The 21,663-nt window shown below is 39.2% G+C and overlaps 1 protein-coding gene across 1 annotated transcript; it reads right to left on the bottom strand.

Moving 5' to 3' along the window:
* Positions 1–17,044: 17,044 nt before the first annotated feature.
* LOC132186728 (protein IQ-DOMAIN 17-like) lies at positions 17,045–19,991 on the bottom strand. The gene is made up of 5 exons (XM_059600752.1): positions 19,538–19,991; positions 19,143–19,424; positions 18,794–19,039; positions 18,469–18,606; positions 17,045–18,355 (listed from the first exon to the last, which is right to left on the bottom strand). Exons 1-5 carry the CDS (start codon positions 19,616–19,618, stop codon positions 17,552–17,554), a joined length of 1,551 nt encoding a protein of 516 aa, XP_059456735.1. The 5' UTR covers positions 19,619–19,991; the 3' UTR covers positions 17,045–17,551.
* Between the last annotated feature and the right edge of the window lie 1,672 nt (positions 19,992–21,663).

Raw genomic sequence — 21,663 nt, forward strand, 5'->3', positions numbered from 1 at the left:
CCACCCCATAGGGGTTGGGGGTGCCACCCCTGACCACCCTTCAAATTTTTTTTTTTTTTTTTTAAGATTGAATTTTTTAAATTAAATTAATAAAAAAAATAATATTTTAATCAGATAAAACGGTGAGTTTTGAGTAGGCTAACGAAAGTCAACAAAAATTGACGGTAGGGAGTTTTCTTATAGTTTCGAGTTACCCATGGACTAAATTTCCGAAAAAAATACCCAGGGAGTTTTTAAAAAAAGCTCGTTTACCTAAGGATTTTATATATAATTTCCCTAAAATTAATGTGGTTCTTAAAATTATTATTAAATAAAAAATTATTCAAAAAAGAAAGAGGCCCATCAATTTTGTTGTTGAGCAAGTAAAAAACATTTGGTTGGGAAAGTGGAGTAACTAATTAAAATAATCAGCCATCACCAAAACATACAGGAACAAGAAAACAAAGAAAGAAGAATATTCAAAATCTGATCCTAAGACATGCAACAAGAAACCAAAAGCATACAAGTCAGATGCTATATAAAATATAGATTAAAACAAACAGTTTCATCCAACATCCAAGCATCGATCTCCGCAAGAATTTTGATCCTTATATCTTTTTTTGCCGTTCTCTTACTTTACATTCTTTATATAAAAAATTCCCACTTCAATTAAAAAAATATTTTGAATTTAATACAGAAAAATTGTATATAGCACACACAGATTTACAACTTGTGTAGAAGATGGGAAAGCCTTATTTTTCAGTAATAAAACTGGGTTCGTGGAATTAACAACCACAAGAATTACAAGTCTTTCCAAAACCAAAAGTCAATCATGGAATTGAGGAGAAAACTCAACTTGCGGGCAATGAACTCTCTAATTCATTCTAGCCACTTGAAGTTAGGAGGCTGATATACAAGTATTTTCCTAATTCTGTCACTTATATGTTAATACATCTGAGAGAAAAGCGCTCGGTATATCTGTGCTATTATCACAAAGGGCTACCCAATTTAAAGTTTTCTTAAAAATACTTATAAAGCATAATTTCACATAATAATTTAGCAAAAGTACTACTCATTCGATCTATATAAGCTACTCATCTCGGCCCAATATGAAATTGAAGTGTTACAAATAATAGCAACGAAATCTTTTTTGTTAATTGTAACATTGTGCCATGCGTTGATCGTTTGAATTTTTTATTTCTTCTGCAAGATTCACGAGGCCTAACTTTTTTGAATAATAAATTACAAAACCAAACTCCCGGATGTTGATGACTGTTCAAACTTAGTTTATTACGCCTATCTATTTTTAATAAATTCCAAAATATTTTAATCTAAAACAACATGCCCTAATTAACCTTGAACTTTTCACCACCTATACAGATTTTTCAACCAAATTGTTTTTTCTTATGTCAACTTCCTGCAGATCTGGCGCCAGACGAGAAACTGGACTGCGTACGCCTTTGAATTATTCAACGTGTAAAAATGTATTAAAATACTACAACCCACCTAATCCTGCGTACGTCTCCTTACTCAATGTGTCAAAGGTGCTGAAAATTAATATTTTAATTTATTTTTCTTTTCGTGAACTTTCAGTATAATATTCGTGATCAATCACTATTAAGACAATTTTCACAAATCACGTAATCCACCAATCCAGCAAATCATCTCATGCAACAAGAAAAGATTATGTTGCATTATTATCTGTCAGCCCTATAATAGATTCTGCAATGCATCATTATGCAAATAAGAAACTAGTCACAAGCAAGAAAGGAATACACCTCTAGAAAAAAATCTGTCAATCAACTACGGAGGGAGGGGGGGGACCGGGGTGGGCCATGGTCCCCCCCAAAATAAGGAAAAAAAATATATTATAAGAAAAAAAATTAATAAAAAAATTTTAAAAAAGTAAAGTTAAAGTTTTAATTTTAGTCATTTGACCCCCTAAAAAAAAAAAAATAGAACTATTTTTAATTTTGTTGGCTCATACCCACTAAGTTTTTTTATTTTTGGCCCTTACTTTCAAATGTTCACTTTTTTTGACCCTTACAGTAGTCGTTAGTTCATAAAAAACAACCAAAATAATTTTTTTTAATAAAAAAATTCTAAATAACCGAAAAAAAAAAATTTGGCTGGCTCCGTCCCTGCACACAAGGAATGACAATCGACTACGAAAGGAAGTTCACCATATCTGCCCTTAATAAAATCCACAATTTGTGGAATTGCTTGTAAAGTTATGAGTGTCTCATGTATATATTACCATGTACACAGTTGAAATAAACAAGTGAGAATTACAAAGTATCTCATATTCTTTTTACATTTTTATAGTATCAAAGCCTTTCAAGACCCAAGTTTTTTTTTTTTTTTTTTTTTTTTTTTTTTCGATCCTATGGATTCCTCTTCACCTGCCATGTGACCATGTCCTCCACCACTTCCCCTGCCATTATGCCCTCCCCTGCCCCTGCCTCCTTCATCAACAACATCTCTCACAATGTCACAGCCAAACTCACTCGTGAAAACTTCATCACTTGGCATTATCAAATGACCACCTATCTACGAGCCCAGCAAGTCTATGGCCTTGTTGATGGAACAATAGTTCCACCAACCCAAACCATCCCTAATCCCACACCCTCCTCCTCCAACGCACCAGCCACTGTGGCCAATCTAGAATTTTTACTTTGGGTTCAACAAGATCAGCTAGTACTCGGTGCTATTCTGTCATCTTTATCTGAGAATTTAATTTCTCATCTGGTTGGATTTGCTACATCTCGAGAGGTATATATGGAAAGCACTTGAACGCATGTTCTCGTCCCAGTCTCAGGCCAGAATTATGCAAGTCCATTTTCAATTAGCAACCATCAAAAAGGGTGGTTCCTCTATTACAGAATATTTCCAGAAATTCAAAAATCTTGTTGATACCCTTGCTGCAGTAGGACAGCCTTTGAATGACTTTGAACTTGTGTCATTCTTGTTGGCTGGATTGGGATTTGAATATGATCCATTCGTCACCTCTGTGACCACCAGGGTTGATCCTTTGTCACTTGAAGATTTGTATGCCCATCTCCTCACACATGAGATGCGCCTGGAGCACAATCTCCAATCTGCTGAAGCTTCTTTTCCTTCAGCCAATGTTGCTGCCAAATCTTATGCTCCAAAGCACAAAGGCCCATTTCGTGGCCCTTCTAGTTCCATGAGCAATACTCACAATTCCCTTTTTCCTAACCGCAATAATGGATCCCATCGAGGTCGCGGGCGTGGAAAGGGACCCTTTTCTCACTCACCTTCTGGCACATCTCCCAGACCAGTCTGCCAAGTTTGCAACAAGCCTGGTCACACTGTATTGAGCTGCTACCATAGGTTTGATTATACCTATCAAAAAGATAATTCATCAACTATGCAGGCTTATACCGCAGCCCCTTAACCCAGCAATGATCTCAATTAGTATCCCGGCACAGGGGCTACCAATCATGTTACCTCAGATCTTGCTAACCTCAATCTTCAAGCTGAGGAATACAATGGCTCGGATCAACTCCGTGTAGGCAATGGGCAAGGTTTGCTAATTAAACATCTTGGCTCTTCCAAATTACATTACCCTCATGTTTCCTTTTCCTTGCAAAATTTACTTCATGTTCCTAGTATTCAAAAGAATCTTCTCTCTGTGTCTTAATTTACCTATGACAACAATGTGTTCTTTGAATTTCACCCACACTTTTTTTGTGTTAAGGATCGTCGCACGGGCACCATTCTACTTCGCCGCCAGAGTAAGAATGGACTATACACGTTTCCCTCCATACCACATTCCTCTCGGTTTGCTTTGGTGGGTGAACGTGCTTCCTTATATCGTTGGCACTATCGACTTGGTCATCCATCTCTTCGGATTATCAGTCAAGTTGTTCGTACCAATGCTCTTGCTACTCTCCAGAATAAGGCTTCCACCATTTGTCATGCATGTCGATTGGGCAAAAGCCATGAGTTACCCTTTCATTTGTCCACTACTGTTTCTACTCATCCTTTAGACTTATTGTTTACGGATGTATGGGGACCCTCCCTCTTTCCTTCAATAAATGGAAAATGTCATTATGTTTGCTTCATAGATGATTTCAGCAAATTTTCATGGTTATTTCCCATTGTTGTAAAATCTGAAGTTACCTCCGTCTTCTTGCAATTTCAAAAGCATATTGAAAAATCATTTCAACGCAAAAATAAAGGCTATTCAATCTAACTAGGGGGGTGAATTTCGTTCCCTTAATTTCATCTTGGCCAAACAAGGAATATCTCATAGAATTTCTTATCCTCATACCCATCAAAAACAAGGGCCAGTTGAAAGAAAACACCGCCATTTTGTTGAAACTGGATTATCTTTGTTAGCTTCCGCCTCCATGCCCTTAAAATATTGGGATGAAGCCTTCTTGACTGCATCTTTTCTTATCAACCGCTTACCTTCGCCAGTCACACATCACAAATCTCCTTTTGAATTACTTTTTTATAAAGCTCCTGACTACAATTTTTTGAAGCTTTTTGGGTGTGCTTGTTGACCTCATCTTCGTCGTCCCTACAACACAAAGAAACTTAATTTATGCTCCAAACTTTGTGTCTTTTTGAGATATAGCTTTCACCACAAAGGATATCGTTGCCTACACATCTCATCTGGCCGCATATACATCTCACAGCATGTCATTTTTTACGAATCCATGTTTCCTTTTTCCTTGCCTTCTAACCACAATAGCACATCCCACACCCACTCAAATTCAGTTTCTCTTCCATCAAATATTCAGGTTTGCCCCACCAATAGATTATCTACGTGTAGTCCCATTTCTACTTCACCTATGTGTTCAGCTCCTACTTCCATTCTGTGTCCAGCCCCTACTCCTACCACTCAAGCTACTCCACCTCATTCTCCTACATCTGAATTATCTCCTTTAGCTCCTGCCATCACTCATTCCCCTGCCACGGAAGTCCAGCCATTGTCTCCTCATCAAGAAGATCACATGGTTGCAAGCTCCACGTCTCCATCTCCAGAAGAGCTACTGGTTGCACCTCACCGAATGCAAACAAGGTCCAAAAATAATATTCAAAATCCCAAGCAATTTACAAATGGAACCATCCCTTATCCTCCATCCAAGGCACTCATCACTGAATCGGTTGTTGCTGAAATTGAACCCACCTCTTTCACTGAAGCGTCAAAAAGCTCCCATTGGCGTGATGCTATGAATACAGAATTTAATGCTTTCATGCACAATGGCACGTGGTCCTTAATTCCTCGTACCTCCACCATGACTTTAGTAGGATGTAAATGGGTTCTCAGAATTAAACGAAAACCCGATGGTAGTGTTGATCGCTACAAGGCGCGTCTAGTTGTGAAAGGTTTTCATCGGTAACTCGGCATTGACTTCAGTGAAACATTTAGTCCTGTTGTGAAGCCCACTACAATCCGCACTGTTATTTCCATTGTCGTGTCTCTCAACTGGTGTATTAACCAACTAGATGTTACAAATGCATTCTTACATGGCTTTTTGCAGGAGCAGGTATATATGGTTCAGCCCCCTAGGTATGTTCATCCATCTTTTCCAGATCATGTTTGCCATTTAAAGAAGTCTCTCTATGGTCTAAAGCAAGCACTACACGCATGGTTTTCCCGCCTAAGTTCACGCCTTCTAGAGCTTGGTTTTATGGGTTCCAAGTCAGACACATCTCTGTTCTTCTCAGGCCACAGCTCCTTTGTTATCTTCATTCTCATTTATGTGGATGATATACTTATAACTGGACCCGATTCTACATCCATTGCAACATTAATCACCAAGCTCCAATCTAATTTTCCCCTCAAAGACCTTGGGCAACTTCATTATTTTCTTGGCATGGAAGTCTTGCAGGACATTGATGGGCTTTTCTTGTCACAAAAACAATATATACTGGACCTGCTGCAAAAATCCAATATGATCAATGCCAAACCCGTGACTTCCCCCATGACATCCTCCAAGACCTTATCCCAGTTTGACAGTGAAGCTTTTGCAGAACCCTCTCTGTATCGCAGCATTGTGGGATCATTACAATACCTCTCCCTCACTCGGCTTGACGTATCATTTGCCGTCAACAAGGTGTGTTAGTTTCTTCAACGCCCAACAATAAATCATTGGGCTGCAGTCAAACAGATCTTACGCTATTTGAAGCACAGTTTGTATCATGGATTATATTTTTGCCAACAGTCCTCTACTAATCTTCATGCCTATTCCAATGCAGACTGGGCAAGTTGTCCTGATGATCGGCGATCCATTGGAGGTTATTGCATTTATTTGGGTTCCAATTTAATCTCTTGGAGCTCCCGCAAGCAAGCTACGGTCTCCCGGTCTAGTACTGAAGCGGAATACCATTCCTTAGCTAATGCCACTGCTGAGCTCCAATGGCTTCAATCACTCTTACGAGAATTGGGTATTTTTTCTATCTCAGCCACCTACATTATGGTGTGATAATCTTAGTTCCACATACCTCATTGCCGATCCCATGTTTCATGCACGTACGAAGCATATTGAAATTGACTTTCACTTCGTACGTGACAAAGTGGCCTTCGAGAATCTAATCGTTAGTTTCATTTCCATCAAGGACCAACGAGGTAATATTCTTACCAAGCCCCTTGTCTCAAACCATTTCGTTACTCTTCGTGACAATCTCAACGTCTTTGCCATTCCGCTTAGATTGAGGGGGCCTATTAAGACAATTTCCACAAATCACGTGATCCACCAATCCAGCAAATTATCTCATGCAATGAAGGCAATGACAGATCACAATAGAAGTCCAACAAGGAAAGATCATGCTGCATTATTATCTGCCAGCCCTATAACAGATTCTGTAACGCATCATTATGCAGATAAGGAAACTAGTCACAAGCAAGAAAGGAATACACCTCTGGAAAGAAATCTATCAATCAATCACACAAGGAATGACAATCAACTACAAGAGGAAGTTCACCATATCTGGCCTTAATAAAATTCACAATTTGTGGAATTGCTTGTAAAGTTACAAGCGTCTCATGTATATATTACCATGTACACAGTTGAAATAAACAAGTAAGAGAATTACAAAGCATCTCATATTCTTTTACATTTTTAATCACGCAGAAACGACCAAATACAGATCAGTTTATCTATATATCTATGGCCATGTTATAATTAATTATCTTTTATTAATTTTCTTTTCTTTTGTTTGCTAATAAGCAGCAAGTCATACAAGTATATATATTGTTAATAATATTATGTTATTATTATTTACTTTCTTTGGTATTCTAAGTTTACTAGGTTTACCTTTCCTTATTCTACTAGATTTGTATTATTAGCCTATATATAGGCCCCTTTAGTACATTATACAGTGTGATTCAATATACAATCTTATTCTCAACATGGTATCAGAACACAGGTTCTGAATCACTTCAATTTTTTTTTTTTTTTTTTTTTGGGGAAACTTCAGAAAGCCCCCCTGAACTTCCAGCCGTTTTGAAAAGCCCTCCCTGAATTTCCAAAACTCTCACTTAGGCCCCCTTGAACTTTGATTTTCTCTCACTTTGGACCCTTTTAACGTTAAAGTCAAATAATTTGACTTTTTATACCCATTTTACCCTTCCCTAAACCTACTTCGTTTTGTGTCCTAAAACTACAACACCTACCCAACCTAAAACGACGTCGTTTTAGGCATTAATTTTTTTTTTTTTTTAAAAAAAAAGCAACAAAAAAAAAGGGGGAAATCGGGGGTGGCTTCAGCCACCCCCTGGCCGATCTGGGGGTGGTCAAACCACCCCCATGGCCAAGGGGGAGGTCCTCCGGGCCACCCCCTTGGCCAAAAAAAAAAAAAAAATGGGATCGGGTGCATTTGGGGGTGGTCGGAGCTAGGGTAGTTTCGGCCACCCCATACCGGCCGTATGGGGTGGCCGGACCACCCCCTTGGCCATGGGGGTGGTTCGACCACCCCCAGATCGGCTAGGGGATGGCTCCAACCACCCCCTTGGCCAAAAATGGGGTGGTCCGGCCACCCATTTTGACCAAGGGGTGGCTGGAACCACCCCATCTTTCTCCTCCTTTTTTCTTTTTTCTTTTTTCTTTTTTTTTTTTAATATTTTGCTAAAAAACGACGTCGTTTTGAGTTTGGTGGTTAAGTAGTTTTGAAGTCCAAAACGGTGTAGTTTTGGAGTCCAAAACGACGTAGTTTTGGTTGAGGGTAAAACAGGTATAAAACGTCCAAAACGACGTAGTTTAATGTTAAAAGGGTCCAAAGTGAGAGAAAATCAAAGTTCATGGGGCCTAAGTGAGAGTTTTGAAAATTCAGGAAGGGTTTTTCAAATCGGCTTTGAAGTTCAGGAGGGTTTTCTGAAGTTTCCCTTTTTTTTTTTCTTTTTTTTTTCTTTCTTTTTTTCCGGTGCCACCAGTGTTATCCGGCAAATCCTTCCCTCTGTCTCTCATGGTTCTCTATTTTTTCCTCGAAGTTTTCAGCGGATCACTATACCACTTGAAAGCTCGGAAGACCACCGTCATAAAGCTGCTACACACAGTTCCATCAGAGTTCTCACGCTCCCACACGTGCCGCCCAAAGTTTGGGCAATTTCGCCACCGGCCGCCACGATGGTCCTGATCCGAATTCAATAAGAAGAGCTAGTTTCTAATTGCACTACAAATCTTATCACAATTGTATTGTTTTCGTGTAATCTTTGTATCTTTTACGTTATTTTACATGTTGTAGTTATCTTGTCCTAATTATTTAGATTTAATATTTCTATTTTGTCATTAATTAGTGATGATTTTACATGGTATCAAAACCAGACATTATGAGTTCAAGCTGTCAATATTCAAAGTGCTGGAGCCTAGTGGTGACAGTCTTTATATGTTTATCTTTTATATATTTTATGTTGTTATTTATTTGACCAGTGTCAATCCAACCTAAAATAATTGATAACACGTAACTTGTTATAGAAAAACGGATTAACATGAATTTTCTTCTTCAAACATTGTCGTTCACGAAATTCATGCACTCCTCTATTTTATAATTAATTACAAGTTGGGTATTATCATGGATAATTTTATGTTAAATATTCCTCGATCATTAAGCTTACGAAATCCACACAAGAGTTATCTTCTCCAAATTAACATTGGATATTCAAAGCGATTTTGTGATTTTTCCTCTTTTGAAGTGCATTTAATATGTTATCGTGTGTGTATAAACAAAAGACTAATAAAATCTTATAAAAGGCCAAGTTCACTGCATGGAATAAAATATAGTGTACGTAACTTGTTAAAAGAACTGAACGTTATTTTGTACAGATTTTTTTTCTCGATTAGGACTTTTTCAGCGTTATCGTGTTTATTTTTTCTTCTTCTATATATCCCTAGTTGAATATCCAATGTTTGAATAAGAAATTCATGTAATCCGTTATTTTAGAACAAGTTACGTATTATCAATTATTTTAGGTTGAATTTGACTTGTTACCGATTGTTTTAGGGAAAGTGGAAACTATTTTTTGAAACCAAAGAAGTTTTTTTTTTTTTTTTTGTCAAACAAAAAATATTTTTTATTGAACCTAATTAACACTGAAAAATACAAAAAAAAATAGTTTACACGGAAACAAACAGATCGAGCTTAAGCTGCAAGCATGAAATAACTTCATTTTTTTTTTCTGATGAATAATAACTTTATATTGATCCACGTGGCACTACTATCATTTATACTCGTAGTGGAAGATTTTGAGTTACTCTTTATTATTATTATTTTTTTTTTAAAAAAAAAAACACAAACTCATTTAGAAAGCAATATACTAGAACTCTAATATTGAAATAACATTTTACACATAACTAAACGTTGTTACAAAATCCCTATACTACTATTGTCTCACGACTCTCATGTAAAACTCAAAATAATGACTTGTGAGGCATTTAATACAAAGGCTGCTTTGACAAAGCCCAACAAAAGCTGAGGCCTCCTACCGACCTTATGGGTAGTAATCCTTTTCTTTTCTTTTTTTATTTTTTATTTTTTTATCTTTTCTATTCAAATAAAGGGAACCGGGAAAAGGAAAACAACATTACAAAGGAGGGTCTTTGCCACTCCTTACACGAATAGAACTAAGAAAAGGAGAAGAAGTGATAATGCTTCCGAACACAAAGTGGGAAGCGGCCCACTTAGCAATTTGATGAGCACAAAAGTTGGCACATCTAGAGGTCTTCAAAGCTGTCCAAACCAAGATGGAGAGCAAAACATTCTGAAGATCAGAGATAACAGGAGAAGAAGCCCAACTAGAAAAGAGAGGGGATCCTTAATAGCAACAATTGTAAGAAGAGAGTCCCCTTATAAAATGAGGGAGGAGCTGCCAAAAGAAACTGCAGGTTCAGCTGCAAGAAGGGCAGCATGGGCTTCACCAAGATTAGCATCCATGACTGCCAGCTTTTTAGAGCAAACCACAACAAAATCGCCATTGTGGTCCCTGAGAGTAGCAACAGCTACAGAAAAATCAGGTCGAATGGCCACATCAAAATTCACCTTCAAGGTACCAAGAGGGGGAGGGGACCAATCAGCAATGGGAGGATCACCAGATTTCCATGCATTAAGGTGATGAATGGTGGAAATTCTAATCTGTTTTTGAACAACCAGGGGGTCCGGGATGATACCGTTGTGGATCACTTATTCCTAGTGAGCCGAATATGATCCGGTAAAACTAACACTGAGAGCTGAAAATTGTGAGTTTCCTTAGGAGAAATACCAAACATAGCACATGGGTGTAGCAAAGCTTTTGTCCAATTGGCAATGGGCTGGGAGCTAAGGAAAGAAGTATGCAGAGGCCAAGAGGAATTATGCCACAATCTTCTAGCAAAAGGGTAGCCCAAGAAAATATGCTGCAAAGTTTCAGGGGGGCCAGAGCATAAAGGGCATCTCAACATCTCTTCTTCAACATTGGGAAAAAATTTGAAAATATTAGTACGAACCGGCAAAATGTTCCATGAAATTTTCCACAACAAATGCTTCAACCTCAATTGAATCCGGAGAGACCAGAGAAGCTTCCAATTAGTCGGGCTAAGGGCGAGCAGCTCAGAGAGAGAGGGCCAACCGCCAAATCATGGGCAAACTTAACCGAGAAATTACCATTAGGGGTCGGGGTCCAAATCCAACGGTCCAAAGAAGGGACTTGGGAAAGGTGGATATCTTTGATTTTGTTTGTTGAATTGGAATAAAAAAAATGTGGTTTATAAGAGGAAGATTCCATTCTCTAAAAGAAGGAAGAATGAGATCAGAGACTGAAAGAGAAGGGACAGAAGACAAAAATGTTAGGGGAGGGTTTAAAACCATTCAAAGTGGGGATCCAAGGAGAGTTCCAAACTTCCAAACCAAGCCCAGAAGACACCGACCAACAAGCACCTTGTTATACAACATCTTTACAATTAAGGGCCCCTTTTCACAACCAAGAAGCAGTGCGGGGGATAGGAGATGACAAAAAATCTATGGAAAGTAAGTATTTCGCTGAAAGGGAGTGAACCCATAAAAGATTTTGTTTGGTCAACAATTTCCAACCAATCTTGGCCAACAAAGAGCGGTTCTGGCATTCCATGGTCCTAAGCCCGAGACCACCAGCAGCTTTAGGTGAGCAAATTCTATTCCAACCCAGCAAGGACAGACATTTTTTCTTATCTTGAGGGAAACCCCACCAGAATTTCTTGAGAGAGGAGTCTATATCTCGACACAAAGACTTGGGGAAGAGGAAAAGTGACATAGAATAGCTAGGCATAGCATTAGCCACAGCCTGGATATGAGTAGTTCGGGCTACTTGAGAAAGAATCTTAGCCTTCCACCCAGAGAGCCTGTTAAGAACCTGAATCTTAAGATCTGCAAAATGCAAGGCTCTTGTTTCTATGGAAGAAAAGTGGCAGCCCAAGATGTTTGGCATTGGACGGAATCAGACGAAGATAGAGAGTGGACTGGATCATTGTCGAGGCAAAGGGACCACAATTTTTGCTAAGGAACAAAGAAGACTTAGCAAAGTTAACTTGTTGCCCAAACCAAGCAGAGAATCTAGACAGACAATTCATAATGCAATTTGCTTCAGAAACATTTCCCCTAGAGAACACTATTAAATCATCTGCAAAGAGGAGATGAGAAATAGGGGGGCTATTTCTCGAGATTGTAATACCATGCAGATTTCCAGCCATTTCCTCTCTGATAATAAGCCTCGATAGCACTTCGGAACCAAGCAGGAAGAGAAAGGGGGAGAGAGGGTCACCTTGTCTCAAACCCCTATTAGGAGAGAACTTGCCGTAAGGGGAGCCATCCAAAATAATAGAGAAGGTTACTGTAGAAATACACTGCTCAATCATCCGGATCCATTTCAAGTTAAACCCAAGGCAGGAAAAGATTTTCAAGATGAAGCCCCATTCCATCCGGTCAAAAGCCTTCTCCATGTCAAGCTTGAGAGCCATAAGAGCACCATTACCTTTCTTCTTCTTCATGGAGTGGAAAATTTCATGTGCAAGGATTGAGTTATCTTGTATTGATCTCCCTGGTAAGGAGGCAGATTGGTTTGGGGAGATAATCTTTTGGAGCAGAGGTTTGAGTCGGTTAGCCATAATCTTTGAGATGATTTTGTAAGTAAAATTTGTGAGGCTAATGGGTCTGAATTGAGTAACTCTAGAGGGGTTGTCAACCTTGGGAATGAGAGCAATATGGGTGTGGTTAAATTCCTTGAGCAAAAACCCATGTCCGAAAAAATCTTGGACAAAATGAATCATTGAGAGACGAATAATGGGCCAATAGGTTTTATAGAATAAACCAATGAAGCCGTCTAGACCAGGAGCTTTGGTGAGGCCAAGCTGGGAAATGACAAGCTTAATTTCTCTTTCATCAGGGATGGCGCAAATTAAATCATTTTCATCCAAGGAGATAACTGGAGAAAAAAAGGGAACTAAATTCCTCATCAAAAGTGGGATTAGAAGAGGTGGACAGAGTCTGAAAGTACTCAGAAAAATGTAACCCAATTTCAAACTTGTTACTCAAAAAAATACCATTGTCAGTTTTTAAAGAAAAGATAGAATTATGCCTGCGAAGAATGGCGGTGGAGGCATGGAAGAATTTTGTGTTTAAGTGTTTGCTAGTGAGCCACAGTTCTCTAGATTTTTGTTTCCAAAGGCTTTCTTCTCGAATTAATTCTTCTTGCAAGGCCAATTGAATTTTGTCTTCTAAAACAGGGGAGTCATCTGTCACGGGGGAGCATTGAACTCTGTTGAGCTTAGCCAACAAATTCTTAATCTTGAAGTGAATATTCCCAAAGTGATGAATTTTCCAATCCTTTAGAGTTGCTTTAGAAGCTTTGATCTTTCTGCTTAAAGAAAAAGCAGCAGAGCCATTAAAAGGTGAATTTCACGCTTCTGCTATCACTGAATGGCTTGCAATATCACGGGTCAAAAACTCCTCAAATTTGAACGGCTTGGGTAGGTTAGGAAAAGGGCCAGAGGTAAAGAGAAAAAGAGGATTATGGTCAGATTCAGAAGCAGGCAAATGAGAAAGGTGGGCATCGGGGAAAAGAAACACCTAGAGATGGTTAGAGAGACCTCGATCAAGACGCTCCTTGATGTTGAATCTACCAAGACGTTTATTATTCCAAGTGAAAGGCTTACTCGAGAAACCCAAGTCCACCAGTCCGTTAGCCTGAACAAAATCAATGAATTGATTGTGAGAAGAAAAACCAAAAACTCTTCCTCCTTTCTTCTCAGCAGAAGAAAGAATAGCATTGAAATCACCGATAAGGACCCACGAGCCCCCAAATCTATTACCAACATTATTCAAATTGTGCCAAAAAGATCTGCGAAGATTCCAGGAAGAGGGGGCATGCACACAAGAAGCAAGCTAGGGGGAAGAAGGAGGATCAAAATAAACCAAAAAAGAGATATGATGCCTATTAAGGAGAATAGGTTCAATCTCAATACCCGGCTTCCATGCAACAACAAGACCACCCTTAGTTCTAAGAGGAGGAACTTGTAGCAAAAAAGAGTAGCCCATCCTTGAAAGAGAATTCGGAGCAGGAGGGAGACAAATTTTTGTTTCACATAAGAACACAATGTCAGGCTTATGAATCACGCACAAAGCCCTAAGAGTACGAACTGTCGTGGGCAAGGCAAAACCACGACAGTTCCAAGACAGGAGCTTCATGGAGCCAAGGGGGGCGTGGATAGGCCCGCCTCCTCAGCCAATTTTGTAGTGATAGTCTGTAGTGACAAAAAGTTGGCCGTAGAGGCCTGGAGAGACACTTCATGAGGCAACCTATTACGGTTCCTGGCAGCTTTGAAGATACGACGTGCAGAGGTCGTCGAGGAGCCCAATGAATCCATTTCCTTAGGAGTTTGGATCTCTGAGATGGGATCAAGAACCTCCGTAGTAATTGCAATCCCTTTCCCTTTCTTGGCTGTAGGCAACTCATCAAAATCATGAATTCTTTTGGGGGGATTGAGCGAGAGGGGTTAGGGAAAAGCATCATTAGAGGGGAAAAATTGGCGAAGATTCACGTGATCTGAGTTAGGGGGCTTATGCTTGATGGGAGGACGAATAGGATAAGGTTGTGATCTGGTCTTTTTGGTACACTTGGATAAGAAACTCCCTCTAAGGTTGTGGCCTGGGCTACCATCAACATACTTTTGGGCTGTTAGGAGAGTGGGAGGAGAAGGTTTAAGCTTATCATTCCAAGTGTCAAGGTCTGAAAAAAGGTCAAATAGAAGTGGAATGATGGGTTTTTTGGGTCCATATATTTGAAACTAGGTTAGAGGGAGGGGTATTTGAAATTGGGTTAGGGGTTGGAATGGGGCCCGAAAAAATTTGCAAAAAGTGGACGACTGGTTTGGGGGAGACATGAGGGGCAAGGTGGGAAGAAAGATCGTTTGAAGGGGTGTTAATACCAAGGGTGGTGGGTGGGAATTTGTTCGGTGCCATAACGAGGGTAGAATATAACGAGGACAGTTCATGAGCGTTGGATGTTTCAGGTTGGTGGGGATGAGGACCAAGGGCAATGTGATGGGCTGATGTGTGACAGGTACATTCCACGAGGGGTTTGCAAGCTTGGGGAGAGAGAATAGAGGGTTTAGGATTGAAGAGGATAACCTGGGACTGAGTTGGTACAGTGGGCTGAACTCACTCCGCCTTAGTATCAGTTGATTCACAAATGGGGACGGCACCCCTGAAGCTGGAGAAAGTAGTAGCTTTAAGCGAGACTTTGTAATAGTCTGGTTCCTCTGAGTCAGAGTGTGCACAACAAGCATACTTCTTATGATTGATTAACCCACATGAAACATAGTAATCACCCAAACGTTCGTATTTGAATTGACACCAAGTGGGGATTCCACCTTCACGGGCTTGGAAAAACCCAGGCTTAAGTGGCTTCATTACATCGATTTCCACAAGGATCCTGAGATAAGACGGGCAAATGGACCCAGATTCTCCAATGTTTTCAACTTTCAACAAATTCCCCAGTCCTAGACCAATAGAAACCGCATTGGAACGGTTCATATTTTTCAGAGTTAGGTCATGGATTTGAATCCAAAAGGAGGCTAAGCCAAAAGGAACCTCATGGGTAGTAACCCTTACTTGCATACAAGTCCTCCTTGACCTCCTCAACATCGGTAAAATTAATAATTTTATAGGTAGAAGCGTGAGTCCATGACTCAGCAAATATTAAATAAAAAAAAAAAAAATTATCATTATTTATGTGGGATGTGAGTCTCATAATATTGAAACCAAAATTACAATTTTCCTTAGCATTTTCTTTTCTTAGAGCTCCATAGTCTTATATTATGAGTATACTCATAATATAAAGCAAACAAAGGCATTTGATTACATGTAATAATGTAAAACAAGAGTTAAATCACATTATATTAGAACTTATAAGCAAACAAATGGAATATTACATTTAATCTCTTTAACTTATCACATCCACTTAACCATCGGGTATGTTAGTTTACTCTCTCTTCTTATCATCGAAGTGCAAAGTGTATCAATCTCACTTAACCGCTGTGTTTGTTAAGCGTATCATCCACACTTACCTTGGGTTGCTAGTTTTTTCTCTCCCTTCCTAGCATCGAGGTGCTTAGTGTATCAACTCCAATGAACCCCTAGGTTGCTAGTCCCTTTTTCCCATTCCTAGCATCAAGGTGTTAAGTGAATCATCATCACCCCTACATAACCACCAGGTTTGTTAAATCACATTTTCATGATCTCCTTTGAAAGCCCATTATTTTTTCTTTTCTTTTTTCAAAATTCATTTTGCATTGAAAGCATGTAAATCTCGTGCTAATATATGCCTTGATATTTATAAACATATTTAAACTTGTAGGCTTGATTATATTATCACAATGAAATCATGCTAATAATACATAATATCATAAAATATGTAAAACATTTTAACTATTGGTCAGTAAATTTGTCCTTACGACTCTTTGTTATTTATTTATAATATTGTGCCAATATATGCTTCCACCTTTGTCTGGATTTCATTATAACTATATGTTAGGATCTAGGCTTATATAGAAACCCAAAACGTTACCAAAACCTAAGAATGTTTTGGGCCTTTGGCCCATTTTTGTACTCCTTCATTGTGGTTGATTACCCAAACATTCTTACACATTTTGGGTGAAAATACGAGTAATGTTGATAAGATATTGACTCATAGAATGCTTAAATGCTTAGGTTATCAGCTACGGAAAAAGTCGTCTTTGATAATAAGTATCATCAGCTGATAACCTTTTTTGATGAGGCAACCGTGACAACCTCCTGTTGTACAGGTGTAAAAGAATAATTAATTTACCTAGAATTTACAAAGTATAAGTGTATAAGATATATATACTAACCTATATGAGTACGAGTGTATAATTGTATATAAACATAGTATGTTTATTGTATATAAATTTCAGTGTATACTTACTTGTATACCAACATATAATATGTTAATACATACCATTCTTTTTACCGGATTAATAATTCTGAGGTCCAATTTCTAGTTAGATATCATGGAATGCCAAGAAGCTGTTAATTGACATCCGAGAAATTTCAATTCTACTCACAGATAATAAGTTAATATACATACTATAATATTATGGTAATATGACTTGTGTTCACATTCATTAACCGAGCCGAGTCGAGTTTAGACGAGTATACCTTGTTTAATAATCAAACTTAACTATCGAGTCTATCTGACCAAGCCAGAGTCGGTTCTCGAGCAGCTTTCTTCACTTAAGAGCCCTAGTGTTGAGGGTCACCGCAAAGTCCTTAATTTTATCTTCTACTTGACATAAAAGGGGGAATAAAAATACCATTTTTTCTTAGCGAAATAAAAATACCTCTTGAATCATTCGACCACCTATCCAATACTCACTACTCACACTCTATTTCCTACATCAGATCCCAACTACCTCTGGATCTTTTTTACTTCTCCGGTCAGACCAACATATATCTCACACACAAATTAAAACTGAAAACCTAACAAGTTGCAACTTCTGAAGCCTGTGCTTAAAAAGCTGATAAAGAAAACCTGACAAGTTATTCGCCATAATTTATCATCCATATTGACCATTAATCACCTCAACCACCTTCTAAGGTCACTGGTTGAAGAAGGAGAAATCTCACCACCAAGGCTATCAGTGCAGCATGAGGAATAATTGGACTGACGCTCCATCCCAAAATGTGTTCCAGCAACACTCTTAAAGCTTGGACTCCTCAAGTTATGCCCATGACCTCCATACCCCATCCCCAAACCATAAGGGTCCGGTGCCGGGAACGAAAGCCGCTTCTTCGCGGCCGACCCGACTCGCTCCCGCTCCGGTGTTAACGGCCTCTGCCTTGGCGCGCTCTGAGACCGCACACGAGCCTTAGCAGACTCGGTTGCGGCCATGTAATTAGGCATTGTAGAACAACCAGTGCCACCACTATTTGTTCCACCCCTGCCAGGTTGATGCAGGCTACCACTGTAACAATAGTTGGACCTTAAGCTTGGTGTTTGAGATGTATTGTAGGTTCTATCTTCTCTAGAGCAACGAGGGCTCGCCGACCGGACTTGGACAGGCCGGGTTTTCGATGGTGAGGGTGTGGCAGGGGAGTGATGGGGGTGTAGATTTTGGTGGAATCTGTGGAGCGGGGAACTGGGTCTTTGTTGTTGGTGTTGGTGATGCTGATTTTGATTAGGCTTCCGGAAAGTAGGAGCTAAGTATGAGTAGGGCTGGGAGGTATCCATTTCCACGGTTTTGATGGGGTCTCTTTGATCAGTTGAGGCTCTTCCCCGGGAATCCCACGGCTTCGTGGCCATCCAACGGTCGAGCCATTTCGGTCTCTCTTCGAGCTCGTCTTCATTACCAATTGATGGGCTCCTGCCAGTCCTCCAAATCTATGATGGGAATTGAAAGTTTAAAAAAAAAAAAATAGCACACGGATATGACATAACTAAAACAAAGGCCACCGAAACAGAGTAAAGAGCCAGAGTAGTGGATAAGATAAAACCTGCTGAGAAAAGGAGTGAGACAAGGTCTTGTCACGCTTCATCGCAGTTTCTTTTCTGTGCTGCAACATGGCTTTCACTTCTTCAACTGTGTGGGGGCGTTCATCCCAATCATCTGCTACACTACTTCCTTCTCTTGACTGTAATTACCCACCAAAAAAAAAAAAAACCATTAAAATACTTGAGCCGTTGCAGCTTACTAGTGTCAAAAGGTTTCTGTTTGATTGACATTTGGGAAGCAGGAAAAGGGCTTCTTTGATTTTACCATCATTTTGCTTCTAAAAAGCAAGAAAAGTAACTTTGGCTTCGGATCAAAACCAAACTTACAATCGATTTTCTTTCTGAAATGTCTTGAAGATACCGCGACTCCCAAACGCTATTTGTGTCGCTGAATGTGGATTTTCTGGTGCCATCATGGGAGAGCCTCATGCGTTGGTCAAGCACCCTAGCCTGCACCCGAACCAGCGCTTGCATGCACCTAAGAGTCATCTTTGCTTGCTTTCTAACATTATGACCTCTCACCAAAGCCTGCAACTTTACCAGCCCCTTAAGCGCACGAAGCGCTCTCCTCGCCTACACCAACACACGGCAATACACTGTCACACAACGCGAAAATGGCTAAATACTCTGTCTTCTTATAGAAAATACAAGGCAGATCTGTCGATCTTTGGCTTACCAAATACCCTCTAAAAGCTGTCTGAATAACAACGGCAGCAGAGTGCTCTTTGGCATGACTAGCAGGCCTGGTCAGCCGAGCCACCTCCACCGCCGCCTGGGCAGTGGCCATTGCAGCCTCGGCAGTGGCCACCGCAACTGCAAGCGCTTGCTTTCGCTCCGCAGCCGCCTTCGCTGCCGACTCATGGTTCGTCGGTGCAGCAACGGCATTTGTAGGGGTTTGCTGCGGCTCCGTTTCTTGGTTTGTGGGCTTCCTGAATATCCATCTTCGCTTCTCTCTCTTCTGCGGGGAGAAAGCCGGATAAAGATCATGATTTGCAAAGTTAAGGGAACGAATCAAGAAGCCAAAGAATGTTCATTTTTAAACACAAATAGAGATTAATAACAGTTTCACACCTTTTCTTCATCCTCTTTAGTAGGAGATCTGAAAGCCCTTTTGACAGCAGTCAACCATGAGCTACCTCCCTTCTTCCCCATCAAAAGATGAGGTAAAATCCAAGTTGCATTTACAGCGAATCTGCTAAAATAGATGACAAAGACCAGAGAACTTCGAGGGTAAAGATGATCCGCTCTTGTGTTACCTCTTTAACCGTGCATGTGTTTGGAGGCGTGTGAGAGAGAGGGAGAGAAAAATAATAATAATAATAATAATAATGCAAGTGCCTGAAGCAGCAGGCTCTGACGGATTAACTGTAGTGGTGAGCTGGGAGAGAATCTACTGCATCTGTTCTTGGTAAACGTAGCGCCAAGCTTCCATGAGATTAGATCGTACGCTCACAGCTCATGTCATCCAAACTCTGCTCAAAAGTTACTCAATTTTTATTATACTTTCTTACCGAAGTTTATAAAAAAATTTGTAATTTCTAAAAAATTGTCATGATGTAGAGAACACCCACATTTCCGTTTGTTAATTTGATTTAAAGGGTATTTTCTGTTTTAAGTTTGAAAAAATATTTTCTTTTTTTTACATGAACTCATGGGAAGACGGTGATATGCGGTGTCAGAGTGTACGTTAACAGCTTTACTTATCGAGTGAGAGTGAAATCGAGGAGCTTGAAAGCCACGAGAGCACGTTGGGTGCACAAGAACCCAAACCCCCAAATGCCCTTTTTTCTTTTTCGTTTCTTTTTCTCAACAGTAATGTGATTCTTCGCTTTAATGTTCAGAAACAATTGCGCACCCCTCATGGCTATCACGTGCTGCCAGCAGTTGATGGACCATGGCGGTCCTCAATTTGATCAAAGTTTAGTCGGCAGGTGGCTCCAGTCCATTGACTATTTAGTCAATGCCAAGAGGCCTAGTTGGATCCCTCGTGGCTTTCACGATATCGAAGACTGGTCAAACTGTGCTGATTCCCTTGATCTTGTTTTTAAGTTGGTGATCTCATTCCAATACCACAACAAAATTATCAGATATCTTGGACAGAGTTCTGTTCTTAAATCTTTGACCAGGCCAATTGTAACAACTCTGATCCTTATTTGGGTTAATTCTTAGGTAAAGTTTAAGTGCAGATCCATTAATGAGGCTTATGTTGACTTATTACTCAAATAGATCACCAAGCCCATTAAATATAATTAATAAATTTTAATTTTTCAATATTATTCTGAGTAATACGAATTGTTTAATGATTTGTAATTTAGTATTGCATGATTTTACGCTCATATCTTTTTCACCTGTTTTATAGTTGTTGATTAATTTGAGGATGGATGAGGAGGCCGATTTTGGACCGATTCACTTAGTTGATTTTTTGAGGAGTTTGACCCGCTCTAAAGTGGAGAATTGTGGCGTAATTTTGATAATCTTTTGGGATTTTTCCGAAAGTATTGTCAGTTTTACGATAACCCTTTGATGGACCGGGAATTTTGCATGTGTTAGACTATGGTTACTGATTTAAGATTTGGTCTATAATAAATTATATTTGACTTGGAGATTGGTATGAGATCAAGACTTTTGATGATCATCTCTATAGTATGATGCTTTATTAGTTGATCTAGTATTGATATATATTATTGTGGGTGTGTTGATAGTTATAAAATCATGACGTACACAAGACACTTATAAAAAATATATATATTATTTTTTTGTTATGAGTGACATGTGTCATGATTTTTATCGACTTTGAAGTAACACAATGACATAAAGGTTAAGTTTTTTTACGGAATTTGACTATAATGAGTAACTTGTTAGAGTAATGCTAAAAGGAAGGTCCATATCCTCCTTGTGTCATTTCAATGATATGACACTCTTAAATTAACCATTAAATTTGTGATAAATTATTATTTAATTTTTATAAAATTGTAATTTTTAGAACCATATTAATTTTTGGATGACACAAGAAAGACGTAAGCCTTCCTTTTAGCATTGTTCAATTTGTTATTTGTGTGTATTCCATAGAGCTCTTAGAACATTTAATACCACATAGAGTTTATTATAAAGCAAATAAACCACATGGATTGATTTTATATTTTTCCTTGCTCCATTTGTTCTGGTGTAATATATATATATATATATATATATATATA

The sequence above is a fragment of the Corylus avellana genome, chromosome ca7 (genome assembly GCF_901000735.1).
Source record: "Corylus avellana chromosome ca7, CavTom2PMs-1.0".
Taxonomy (NCBI): domain Eukaryota; kingdom Viridiplantae; phylum Streptophyta; class Magnoliopsida; order Fagales; family Betulaceae; genus Corylus; species Corylus avellana.